We start from the raw sequence: 14,481 nt of genomic DNA, 5'->3' as shown, positions 1-14,481 counted from the left end.
AGCGTAGGTGGATCTAGATGTAATTTATGACTCGAGAATTTGCCTGAGAAAAAATATTTGCAACACTTCCCTACCTCTAGAAATAAACAAATAAGAAGAGTTTAGGTATCTTTTGTAATCTTCCCTTTCATTTTTTCTGGTTTTCATTGAATTGAGAACTACTCCACTTTCTTCTAACATATTCTTTGATATATTAGGATTTTGATAGCATTGAGATCATCAGGCTGGCCACATGTCCCTGACACAAAAGGAAGGAAAACAATCAGGCAGATGAGAAAGAGAAAACAGAGTTGCTGAATTCTCAATTATTTTCTCTGCCAAGGAGAATGATAATTGGAATGGGAAAGAAAGAGCAAAAATATCCAATACAATATTGATATTCAAGATAAATAAAAAGATAGTAAAAGTAACAGCTAAGCATCCTTGATGAGCTCATGTTATCTGACCAGATGAACTTCATTGTAAAGTACTGAAAGTACAGATATATGTGAATGTTGAGCCATAGTTGTAAACTTTGAAAGTGTGCAGTATGGGAGAAGTATTTTAGAACAATATAAAACTAAATGTAGTCATGCTTTCAAAAAAAGGGAAGAAAATCAAATATGTAGCTTAATAGCTAGTAAGCGTGACTGATTCCTAACAAATTCTGTAACAGTAGTGACAAACTCAAATGGAATTGGAGCTAGAATATCGATTTAGAAAACTACAAATTGATATTATGTTGTATTATATTGTTATTTATTTTGTTAAACGTTTCCCAATTACATTTTAATCTGTTTCAGAGCAAGATTGACACCTCTGTTCTAGAATGTAGTATTAAAGAGATGTTTAGTGAACCTCTGGAAAAGGACTTGCTAATCACATAGTCAACATGACTTCTTAAGGACAGGTTATGACAGATTAACTTTATTTTTTTTTTCCTTAAAGATACTAAATTGATAAATCAGGAAATAACCATAGATAAAGTTGAACAAGGCAGTTGATTAAAATGTTCAATTCCTTCCTTTGGAAGTTATAGATTATTATATAGTAGATAGATTTGGAATTATTGGAATGACTGGATCCAAAGAATAGAGTCATTAGGAGTTTGACATTGAATTGGAAAGTAGTTTCCATTAAATATTCTAAGGAGCTATTCTTAGCCAATGTTATTTTACTGTTCTTATTGGTGGCATATTTTAGATGACATACTCAACACATTTGCTGATGAAACATAGCTAGGAGACATAATTAGCTCATTAGATGAAGTACTCAGCATCCCAAATATCTAAATCAGAAGGCTGGGCCAGATATAAATATGATGAAATTTGATTGAATAAGAAATCAACTTCACATGTATAAGACTTAAAAGGCAGAGATACATAGCCACTAATGTAAAAAAAGATCTGTGGGTCAACAGCTTAGTAGTGTCATATGGCATTCAGAACAATGCAGTATGTATAGTTTTAGGCTGTTTTAAGAGGTATATTATCCAGGAATAGGAAAAGGCTTACTTTACTCTCTCCTGCCCTAGTCAGACCAAATCTAGAGTGATCTGGAAGCCAAAAAAATTGGGAATAATAAAATAAGTCTACTGCTTGTAAGGACATGGATAAGCTGAAGGCTGTTCAGAATCAAGAAGAGCCTTAAGAACATGCCATGAGAGATTAGCTGAAGAATTAGGAATTGGGAATATTTAATTTGGAGAAGATTTAAGTGGGGGGATAATATCTGTCTTTAAGTATTTGAAAGACAGTTATATGGAAAGGAGAGGCCAGAATTCTTCTTCTTTGCCTTAGGAAGCAGAACTAAGAGCAATGGGTAGAAGTGGGAAAGAGGCAAATTAAACTTAAAGTAAGGAAAAGTTTCCTCCTAATTAGAGTTTTCCTCAAGAATAATAGATCTCTTCAGGAGAAAAAGGGTTCTCCCATTCTAGAAGTCTCTAAGCAAAGGCAAATCACTTTCCAAGAATGTTGTAAATGACATTTTTATTTTCAGGAACAAATAGATCCAAGATAACTTCTGAGATACTTTCCATGTACATTTTATATTGCTTTGTCCCAATTTACTCCCAACTTTTTGAGGGAGAGAAATATATCATTAAAAAGTTTTATGTCCTTTGTATCTTAAATATGTTATTATATTATATATGTTATATGTAATATAATATTGTATATTATAAATCTTGAGTTCAATTCAACTTATTGATTATCAAGCTAAATATAAGAGAGAATATATTAGAATGCTAAAATTGGAATTGGATAGGCAGCTGGGTGACACCACAATGCATAGAGTCCTGGACTTAGAGTCAGGAAAACTCATTTTTGAGTTCAAATTTTGTCTCAAATAGTTACTAGCTTGCCCCTGGACAAATCACTTATCTCAGTTTGCCTTAGTTTTCTCATCTGTAAAATGAGCTGGAGAAAGAATTGGCAAATCTCTCCAGTATCTCTGCCAAGAAAACCCCAAATGGAGTTACAAAGAGTCAGATATGACTGAAAAATAATTGAACAACAACAACAACAAATCCAATCCTGCCTCTCACACTAATAAGATATATCACTTTGAGCCTTACCTCTTTGTGTGTCTCATTTTCATTATCTTTTAATTAAGGGTTAGACTTGATGATCTTCAAGCTCTCTTTGAAGTTGAAAACTCTATGATTCTAGAGTAACTTCCAGGGTTGTTTACATTTTAATTGGGGATAATAAAACCATTTCTTAGTGAATTTTACAAGAAAATAGTAACGTGGTGGAAGGACATTTAGGGATTGGAAATTAATCCTTTGTATTCTTTTATTCCTACTGATAATCTACTTCATGAGCCATAAACCCTTGCTTACAAACCACCTGTGCTGTAATCATGACTTTGTCACTGATTAGCTGTGAGTGACTTTGGAAAAGATACTTCACCTTTATGGCTCTTGGTTTCCTCTTTTATAAAAATGAGTGGGTTTCAATAGATAATTTCTAAGATCTCTTATAATCTAAATCCTCCATGATGTTTTGATTCTATCTCTCCTTCCAAATGGTAGGATATATTGGCAAAATTATTTAGAGGTGCGAGGAGTTCATAAATAGAGATAGTTGACTTCAGTTTGACTAATAGAAGCAGAGATTTAGAGCTGAAAGGGAGGAAACAGACCAAGAGAAGTTAAGACACTTGCTTTAGGTCAAATATATGGTAAGTGCCAGATGCTGTCCCAGAAACTATCTGGGTGATCACAAGCAAATTAATTAATTTCTCAGAATGCTAGTTTCCTCTGCCCTCTTAAAAGGGGCATTATGGAGAAGGCACTTTGTTAACCCTAAAGCACTTAAGTATGAGTTTTTATTTTAATTGTCTCAATTTAATGGATATATATGTGCAGAAAATCCATTTCATATCAGTTTAAAAACTACACCAAATTAAATGTAATTCTCCCTCTGAGAATACACACAACTTCTCTTCACTTTGTTTTAGTGTGCCTAGAGATGACTCAGGCCCAACTTGCTTTGGCAGATATGTATTATGTATATTCAGACTCAGAAGAGTGTTTATATGAAACGCAGAGAGAGAGGATTTTAAAGGACTTTTCCATCCCAGAAATCTCAGCTATGCCTTCCAGACTCACTGTATGAAGTCTTAAATCCAAGCTTCTAAATTAGAAAAAGAACAAATTAAAAATCCCCAATTAAATGTCAAAATGGAAATCCTGAAAATAAAAGGAAAGATGAACAAAATTGAAAGTAAAAAAAAAATTGAACTATTAAGTAAAAGTAGGAGCTAGCTTCATGAAAAAAATTCCATAATTCCAGCAATGTATTACAAAATCATAGACTAGGACCAGATGGGATTTACACCAGCAATACAGGATTGATTCAAGATTAAGAAAACTATCAGCATAATTGACTGTATCAATAATGACAAAACTCATGATTATATAAATAAATGCAAAAAAGATTGACAAATTACAATATCTGTTCCTATTGAAAATACTACAAAGCTTAGAAATTAATAGAAGGAGCCTTTCTTGAAAATGATAATGAGTATCTATTTAAAACCAAAAACAAGCATTATTTGTGTTAGGGATAAACTTAAAGCTTTCCTAGTAAGATCAGGAGTAAAGCAAAAATGTCCCTTATCACTGCTATTATTCAATCTTGTAGTTATTATATTAGCTATAGCAGTAAGACAAGAAAAAAGAAATTGAAGGTATAAAAATAGATGAGGAAAGAAAATATTTCTTTGCAAATAATATGATGACATATGTAGGGAACACTAGAAAATCAACTAAAAAAGTAGTTGAAATAATGAACAACTTTAGCAAAGTTGCAGGATATAAAATAAACCTACACAGTTATTAGCATTTCTGTATATTACCAGCAAAGTTCAGCAGCAAGAGATAAATTCTATTTAAAATAACTGTAGATAATATAAAATACTTGGGAGTCTATCTGCTAAGACAAAACCAGGAAATATATGAACACAATTACAAAACACTTTTCACATAAGTAAAGTTCATCTAAACAATTGGAAAAAAATATCAATTACTCATGGGCAGTCCAAGCAATTATAATAAAAATGCCAGTTCTACCTGTTAATTTATTTTTTTTGGTGCCATATCAGATTAAACTATCAAATAATTATTTTATAGACCTAGAAAAACAATAACAAACTTCATCTGGAAGAGCAAAAAGTCAAGAATATCAAGGGAATCGGTGAAAAAAATGTTAAGGAAGGTGATCATATTTCAAACTATATTACAAAATAGTAATCATGAAATCAGTCTGGTACTGGCTAAGAAATAGAGCGGTGGATAATTGGAATAGATTTGATGCCCAATATATAGTTGTAAATGACAATAATCTAGTATTTCATAAACACAAAGATCCAAGCTTTTGGGATAAGAACTCAACATCTGACAAAAATTGTAGGGAAAACTAGAAAGCAGTTTGGCAGAAACTTATCACAGATCAACATCTTCACATTGTATCTAATGTAAGGTCAAAATGGATAAATGATTTAAATATAGAAGGTGATATAAATAAATTAGGGGAGCATGGGAACATGTATTTGTCAGATATATGATTAAGGAAAGAATTTATATCCAAACAAGAGAGAGAAAAGATTACACAAAATAAAACAAAAATTCTAAGTACATGAAATTAAAAAAAAACCTTTTTAACAAATAAAACTCAATACAGGTAAAAATAGAAGGAAAACAAGAAACTAGGAAAAAATTTCAATAAGTTTTTCTGATAAAGGCTTCATTTCTCACACATATAGAAAACTGAGCTAAATTTATAAAAATAAGAGCCATTCCCCAGTTGATAAATAGCTTAAAGATATGGACAAGCAGTTTTCAGAAGAAATCATGGCAATCAATAGTTACATGAAATAAATTGTTCTGAACTACTACTGATAGAGAAATGCAAATGAAAATAATTCTGAGATGTCACCTCACACCTATCAGATTGTCTAAAATGATTGAAACAGATAATAATAAATGCTGTTTGGGATGTAAAAAAATGGAACATTAATGCACTGTTGGTGGAATTTTGGATTTGTTCAGTAAATCTGGAGAACAATTTGGAACTATATCCAAAGGACTACAAAATTGAATATATAATCCTTTAACCAGCAGCATCACTACTAAATCTGTTTCCCAAAGGGATCAAAGAAAAGGGAAAAGAGCCTATTTATACAAAAGTATTGATAGTAGTTCTTTCTGTAGTGTCAAACAATTGGAAATTCAGAGGATGCGTAAATTGTTGTATGGTTGAACAAAGTGGTTGCATATGATTGTATTGGATTACTATTATAATATAAGAGATGATGAGCAGGATCATTTCAGAAAAATCCTTGGAAAAACTTAAGTAAACTGATGCAAAATGAAGTGAGCAGAACCAGGAGATCATTGTACACAGTAAGGGTGTTCAGTTGTGAAAACCTTAGCTAATCTGATCAAGACAATGTTCCAAGACAATTCCAAAGAACCCATGATGTATAATGCTATCCACTTCCTGAGATAGAACTAATGACAAATGGAAGTATGCTTTTTAAAAAATGTTATTGTTTTATTTTGTTGGTGTTTTCTTTTGCGAAATGGCTAATTTAAAAATATGTTCTGCAGACTTCACATGTATAATCAAGTTAAATTGTTTGCCTTCTCAAAGAGGGGATGGAGAATTCCAAACTTTATGTTTATCTCTCTCTCTCTCTCTCTCTTTTTAAAAAAGTACCTAGCCATATATTAATGTTAACCACTGTAACATTAATAGCAATACAGGAAACAACATTATTTGTCATTGGTTGGTAAGTGGTTAAAATATTGAAATATATGAATATAATAAAATATCACAGCTCTTTAGAAGTCATGTATATAAGATTTCATAAAAACAATGAAAGAAACATGAATATATAGTTAAATAGGCAAAACTAGGAATATAAGATATATAAACAATGGCTATGGAAACAAAGCTACAGTTACAATTGTAATTAACTGTGCTACTGGAAAAAAAATGAGAAAAGTTGTCTCCTCTACATTCCTTGGAAGAGTAAAGAAATTGTGAGGTACTGGATATTCTATTACTGTACAAATATAACTACTAGTTGGTTTAATTTAACTGTTTCCTTCCCAAGAAAAAAACACCCCTCCTTTGAACTTCCCTATTTTTAAGAAAAATCACCATTCTCCCAGTTATCAACATTTGCAACCACAGTGTTCTTCCTCAACTTCTCACTTTGAGTCTTCATATCAATCAAATATCAAATCAGTTGATAAATCCTGTAATTTGTAATTTTATAATATCTCCCATAAATATTGCCTTTTCTTTACTCATATAACTATGGTACTAGTTCAAGACTTCTTCATCTTTCCTCTGGACCATTACAATAGTTTTTTCCCCTTTTTTTCTGCTTAATAGTATTTTATTTTTTCCAATTATATGTAAACATGCATCTTTGTAAGATTTTTGAGTTCCAAATTCCTTTTCTCCCTTCCTTCATTCCCTTCCCTCCCCAAGACAGCAAGCAATCTGATATAGATTATATGTGTACAATATTTTAAACATGTTTCCATATTATTAAATTTTAAAAGAACTTAATTGTTAAAGTTTTTAAACATAATTGTTAAATATTTAATTAAATAAAATTATATACATACATATATACATATATTCCCCCCTCCCTCCCCGCCAAGGTAGTTGGGGTTAAATGACTTGCCCAGGGTTACACAGCTAGGCCATGTTAAATGTCCGAGGCTAGATTTGAACTCAGGTCCTCCTGACTTCAGGACTGGCGCTGATCTACTGCACCACTTGTCTGCCCCCAAATAATAAATAACATTTTGAAAATAAAAGACCAAGCTTCTAATAGGGAATGCAGATAAGAAAAGTTGTAGTTTGTAACAATTCTCTGAATTGTTAAAAGGTATACATTTACAATTAGTTTTTTTATTACTAGATGGGGGAGTTTTGACAGGTAGATGATAGATGTAGTGTAGTGGGACCCCTCTTTAAAAAAATAAAGGAAAGAAAAGAAAAAAAAAATCAAAGGATCTGGCATGGTGCTGGGGTAAGCCATAATTCATTCTGTAGTGGAAGGATTCTCTAATGTTCCCTGTGGGAATATTATTCATTTATCTTCTGCCCTGGAGAGCAAGAAATTTGTGAAACTTGTTTTTTCATGAATCATAATAAAGACTTTAATTTAGTTGCTAAAGTCACCTCATTTGTTAGTATTTTTCCCCCTGTGAAATAATGAGAATTAAACTGAACATATAAGTCAATTGGAAGATTCTTTTGGCTAGAAATTATGCATACTGATCACGAAACTTTTTTTTTCGTCTTCAATATTTGCTTGTCCACTGGTGCATGGAAGAAATTGGCTGTTTATGAAGTAAAGGCATTTCTTGCTGACAGGCCTGAAGGAGTTTGGAATGAAAATGTACAAAGGATTCATTTACTGTACAAGAGAATGGATAAAGAGTGGAGTGGTGGCCCGAGGTGACAGCAGGAAAGACAATATAAAATTATTAAAAAGTTGTAAAAAAAAAAAGTTTGTTTTCAGTTCTTTTCCATTCTTGATTAAGATTTATTTATAAAAATTTCAAGTTTCAACTTTCCTCTTTTCCTATTTGCCAAGGAGATACCATCACCAATAAAAGCATGGCTTGTTTAAATAAGAGATTCTTTAATTAGTTTAGTTTTGTCTTTGGAGCTATTCTAATCCACCACATATAAGGCAGTGTTCACAGAGGAGACATTCCAAGAGAAAGGATTGCCTGCTCCTCACTGGTGAGTTTCTGAAGCAGGAGACATAGTCGTATTCATTTTTGTCTTTTGTTGAAAGCAGTGTGCCCACATCTTTTTATTGGAGGCAAAGGGGAGCGTGTAAATATAAAAGTTCCTTTTATTCCTGAAACACTGATTATTAGAGAGGGGAAAAAGAACCAATCCCAACTAACGTAAGATCATGGGTTATAATCCAGCACATAATATTAGGGTAGAAAATTTTAATTAAAAACTTTGTTAAAAACAATATTCTGATCACACCTTTGATTCAAGAAACAAGAAATTAAATGCTTTGGTAAACCTTAAAAACATGTGTGTTTTATTTCCTTAAAATCTCATAAGACTTATGGAAAATTTAGTCCTTTATTAAATGTGGGTTATGTCAGTCTAGCTTGTGTTTGGGAGGCTGAGCAAAACATCTGGACTGTCCTGAGCTGCATTATTTCCTTATGCACAAATACCCAAACAATACTTTGATTGTGCAGGACACATTGCTGGATTTCAAGAATAAAAGGATAGTTTTACCCTCCTGCTCTGTAGTGAATCAGTGGAAATGGAAAACTTTGAATGTGTGTATTAAAAACAAAACCAAAAAACAACAACCAAAACCCTCTGTCCCCCAAAACACCAAAATGTAAAGTGTTTTAAAAGAGTATGCATTTTTCATTCCCTTTGAGTTCCAGTAAAGTTGCCATTCTCTGCGAGCAGCTTAACTGCTTTGGATAGAGCTTTTGAAAATTGATTTCTTTCATCTATTCCAATCTGCTTTATTCTTCTTGTCTGTGGGGAATATAATAACCTGATGCCTTGTTTCTGGCTTTGTCATGTGTGGAAGAATCAATATCTAAGAGTAACTCTAAATACTAGGAGGAAAATTATGGTTATTAGCTTGATTGTGTCTTAAGGTGGTTTGGGGAAGAAGAGGAAGAAGCTAGGATGTGTTAGTTAATGCTTTCTTGTGGGAGCACAGTAAAGGCATGTAGTAAGCACTTAATATATGTTTGTTAATTGATTAATTGCATATCATCTGTAGGCCACTTTCTTTGATGCCTGAAGGTACTTTCTTTCCTGAATTTTAAGGGATACATTATGCAGGAAGTAATTGTTCATTTCTTCTCCATGTCACTTTTTTCTGTGATTTGCCGTTCTTTTTAATGAGAAGAAACCTTATGAACTCCATGTGCTTAAGAAGTACTTGGCTTTAAAGCTTGTATCAACTGTGATCAGAAGCTGACTTTCCATAGTCTCCTCCCTTTCCTTTTTATAGGAATACATTTCTCTTCACTTTAACTCCTGAATAAAGCTTCCTAACACCAAACCCAGAAGTCTATCCACTGTGTCATCTAGCTGTGAGCAATGCAATAGGTGTCAGTAAATATTGGCAGATTGACTTGCCTTGGGTGGAGTAAACTTCCCTCTCTGTTCTCTATCTACACCTTTTGACATGAACCTCCAGGGCTGGAAGAATGACTTCATGTTCACTTAGACATATTTATGGTTTTCTTGGGTTACTCACTGTTGACCTCAAGATTTGTGATTTTAACCAAGTGATAATTTTTCAAGCCCATTTTGTGAGTCATATGGAAGTAGTCAGACAGGTTGTTCAGTTGGACTAAATTAAACAAAAAGATATGTAACTTTTCCATAATAGCTAACATTTATATAGCATTACTCTGTAAGGAACTGTGCTAAATGATTAACAATTGTTGATCTTCAGAACAAAGCTCAAGGGTAAAGTGCTATTATTTTAAGCATTTTTCAAATGAGGCAGACAGGAGTTAAGTGGTTTGCTCAGAGTCAAACAACTAGTTAATGTCTGAAGTTGGGTTAAAGTAGGGAGTATGTGTATGTATGTGTGTATTTTGTGTTTATATTAGAGTATAGCATTTTGTATTTATATTATAGTTCAAATTGAAGGAACACCATGGAAGGAAGTACCACAAAACAGTAGGGAAAAATTGTAACTATTTCCCACAGCAGGCAAGAGCCCTAGCAAACAGCCTACAAAACAGTAACATGTAAGAAAACTTTTGTATCATTGGTATTGTCTCCAGCCTGCCTCTAGTTTACAATGTAGAGAATACGTTAGTTCTCTAAATAATTATAGAAAATATTGATAAGAAGTTTTTGTTGGCCAGTAGGGCGCAAGCTGGGTTACCACCTAGCTGATCAAGTGGTGATAGTTTTGCTGCTTGTTGGCTTTAGACAGCAGTTGGAAAAACAGCAAAAACCAAGAGAGTTCCTTTATTCACTCTTTCTTTATAAGGACTTCTGGAAATCCCTTGTCTTTTGCAAGTGTCTCTCTGAGAACAAAGATTGAATAATTTTTCTTTTCTATGATATAGACTCCTGGATTGGATATTTACAAAGACTTCGTGACAATTTGGAAAACTTTTGTAGGAAATTGGTTTTCAGGCATATCCCAGCTCCAGTCCCACTGGAGCAAACCCCAGCAAAGACAGAAAGGCAACTTATGATGGAGGATACACTAAGAAGATTGCTTCAGTTCTTTCCATTTCTCTTCAAACTATAATTAGTTTTTTTGAAGTATTAAATAGGAATATCAAATCTCCACCCCTGGTCCACAACTCCATTAGGCATATTTTAGCTTGGATGCAAGCTCTGGTCCTCCTGACTACAGGGCATATGCTCACTTAGCTACCCTGGATGTAATCTTGATGTGGTTCAGATGTAAAAATCATCTGAGCATGATATATAAGAGGCTACTTCCTATTAACAGGCACACCTTCATCCTTTTCATTAAAAAATCATTCAGCTATCCAGAGAGCATTCTTGTCCTCCTCTCAAAGCTTCAATATCTTCCTGCTACTATGTACCCCTGGTTTATGTGTAGGGAAAGTGTCTTTTGGGTGACTGGGTGAAATTAGTAGCACCCCTTGTACATACCCATCTGCCTTTAGCTCTGCCCAGTCTCTAATTCCTTGCCTCACTCCTGCACCACTAAGACACTTTGGTTATTGCCTGAGGATGCACAATAGCTTCTGTTCTTGTAGGGCAGTGAGGACATTCTCAAGATGAAGGTCCACACCATGCACCTGGGGGAAAATAAATGGTCTGTTGCTTCAAGTGCCACTTTTTGATGTCACCTTCCTCTTTTATAGTTTATAGGGGATTGCCTTTCCCTACTCCTCTCTCCAAAAAGTTTGCCTCATCCCTGGGACTCATGTTTGTACTGACTATGCCATTTGTATTCCATGAAGGGACTGAGTCCAAATTGTAGCATTGTCAAGGACAAAGAGCCACCACACGGTAGCAAAGAATTTCCATTAAGTGGAATGAGCTCAGTTTTCCAAAGTTGGAAATATCTTCCAGCTAAAACTTGAGAAAGAGCTGCCTGGAGAGGAATCTTACATAGAATCAAACACAGCTAATCAGATCACTCTCCAGAAGGTTTACACATAAGAGGATTTCTGCTGGCTGGATTCAACTCTTGGTTACTACCTAACTGAACAAGTATTGATAGATCTACTTATCGAGACTGTAGTTATGATTACAGGTGAAACCAATGTTTATCCTGGCTTTTCATCTGGTGTCTTTGATAATTCCCTGTCATCCAAAGAGAGATGGGGAAAATTAGAGTTAAAGGCACCTTTTCCATTTTTACTGCAGTAAGAGTGGAAAAGTATGCCCCTTAAATAGTAAAGAGACCTTATATTCAATCAATAGTTGAATTTCCACATTTTCAAACCTGGTTGTCTGAGAAAGGTGGTGCCACTGATAGAAATGGGGAAGTTAGGAAGAGGAGGAGGAGGAGAAGCAGTTGTGTGTGGGAAGATGATGAGTCCAGAAATACTTTGAAAAGAACCACAAATTCTCTGAATAGCATTTTGTTGGTTTTATTGAACTCATGAAAAAAGGTGGTTAGAAACACTGTGTTTCTATGTAGAAAAATGGATTCGATCTGGGAATATTTCACTAGACCTGCCCTAAGGGAAAGGATTCTCCAGTTAGGCAATCACACTGATGATGGTATAGTTAGTTCACTGGAAATCATTGTTGGTATCTAAATTTAGCCAAATGTTTATACATTTGCTAATTCTCTTTCTGGTTGAGTACTCGTTACATGAATCACATCTGAACTATTTAGATGGAATATTCAGGAAGAACATTGCAATTATGTAAAACAAATGGATAATTTCTGTTTCTTGTTTTAATTAATGGTTAGCTTTGTGTATTGGGAGTCTAATTTTTCTAAGTTTAAAAATGAGATAATTTTTTCTTTAGATAAAAGTACTCTTTTCTCTCTGGTCCAGGACATTATTTTGTATTTTCACCTTTTCCCCTGTATAATACAGGAGGCCATTGAAAATTTCTAAGAAAAGTAATTTATTTTGCATAGTTTAATTGTTTTGACATGTAAAGCTTAAAGCATCACAACATCTGCTTCTAAGCTAAAGTAATCTAAAAAGAAATAAACCTGAATTTAAATGTTGCTTAAACAATCCATCAATCTGAAAGTCTGAAGAATATTTGATCAAAGTGATACTTGATAATAATTAAGTGTCTAATGTGGAAACCACTATTTAAGGAGGTTTGTCATCATCCCTTAGGGGAAAGGAGCTTAGGATATCTGTAATTCAGAGCCAGAATTGTAAGTTAGACTGCTGTTTAAAATAAACAGCCAGTTAATTTAATGGGGAGCTTAAATTTCATCTTGACACAAAATAGTAAACACTTTTGGTAGAGTTAGAAAAGAAACTTTCACTGGTCTTTATAAAGTGGCTGAAAAAACCCCAAAAGTTTCTGTATTCCTCATCCCTGCTAGTATAATAAAGCATGGTTTCTGTCCAGTCTTTCATACTCATTTGAAGTGAAATTGTGGGGGAGGGGAGAGAGGGCTAATTCTGAGATCCCATTTAAAGCCTAAAAATACTTAGATGTATGATTACCTGCGTACACAGACATGTAAGGAAGGACTTTAATCTTAACCCCTGTTTTCCCAGGTAAATTTTGTGGCATGCCAGCTCTTTGCTTTACTTGCTGCTTTTTGGTTTCGCATCTACCTGAGTCCTGAGAAGACAAGCTCTGCTATCCGTCATGCCTTTGCTGCCATTTTTGGAATCTATTTTGTCATCTTTTGCTTTGGATGGTGAGTATAAAACCTTATCAATACCATTATTTCCTGTTTGGATATCATTATCTATATGCCCCTACTTTATCTGAAATCCCATTTAATTTACTGTGCTAGTTTGACAGCTGCTTTAGCCCGAGAGGAACATTGTTAAAATTTTCTTCCATAGAGACAGATATGAACAAGCAAAAAAAAAAAGTGGCATTTAAAATTTTTTCACATTTAGTACTTACTTTTCCTGTTTGTATATTCTTTGCATAATTACTATTATAGAAAATTCAGTTAATCTTTCTTTTAAGGTAGTTTATCTTGGTCCAAGATTGAAATGCTATGGCATCCAGGGAAATACAGTGCTATCTCTTTAAAGGAAAAGATTTCATTTACCTAGTGTTTTTTCTTTACCTACTTTTATGGGGACATTCTCTCTTTTCTTGTAATTATCTCATTTTTAGTCTTGCTTTCCTCCCTTTTACTAAGCTCAAGGCAAGATCTAGTCTTATAAGCAAATTATTATTTCTTATCATTGCTTAGTTGGTTTAACTGAAACAAAGCATATCCTTCTCATATGGTGGAAGGGATTTGTTATAGTTATTGAATTAAAGAAGTTCACAGTAAAATAATTTTTTGTTCAGTTGAAGGCCTTATGCCTGGGGGGGGCAGGTAAAGTATTATTTGATAGAACTCCTAAGAATGGAAATTCGAGATATTGGGACTTCTGATCATTCCACTTCTGAGAATTTTATATCACTCGTATGGACTTGGATAGGTTGTCCAAAGATGCCCTGTGCTTTCTTCCCCTTTCAGAATACATATGGTATAAGAAGATTGATCTCAATTCAGTTTAATTCAACAGATACTTATGAAGCCCCTTCTTTGTGCAAGGTCTTGTGTTTGGTATTGGCCATACAGAGACAAAATAATGACACAGCCACAAAGGAAAGACCCCCTGATATCCAGTCTTGATTATTTACTAACTCAGAACGCTTTGTTCATTATTAAAGTTCTCTTCTCTTCTAGACTATTAATTCTGTATAAAACAGTGGTGAGTCTTTATGGATTCTGGGTACTACACTGGATCATTCATACTTTAATTACTAGACTTTACAAATAACACCAGCTCCTTTGGCCATTTTA

At 33.7% G+C, this 14,481-nt stretch overlaps 1 protein-coding gene across 1 annotated transcript in view; it reads left to right on the top strand.

Moving 5' to 3' along the window:
• The window catches only part of MBOAT1 (membrane bound glycerophospholipid O-acyltransferase 1), a 114,346-nt gene that overhangs the window by 31,720 nt on the left and 68,145 nt on the right, over nt 1–14,481 (top strand). The window contains exon 2 of the mRNA XM_074272528.1: nt 13,220–13,365. Coding sequence (XP_074128629.1) covers nt 13,220–13,365 — 146 coding nt within the window. The remainder of the gene's footprint in view (nt 1–13,219; nt 13,366–14,481) is intronic.

This window comes from Sminthopsis crassicaudata, chromosome 1 (genome assembly GCF_048593235.1).
Source record: "Sminthopsis crassicaudata isolate SCR6 chromosome 1, ASM4859323v1, whole genome shotgun sequence".
Taxonomy (NCBI): Eukaryota; Metazoa; Chordata; class Mammalia; order Dasyuromorphia; family Dasyuridae; genus Sminthopsis; species Sminthopsis crassicaudata.
Note: the sequence above shows the minus strand (reverse complement) of the source record. Positions and strands in the feature narration are given on the sequence as shown.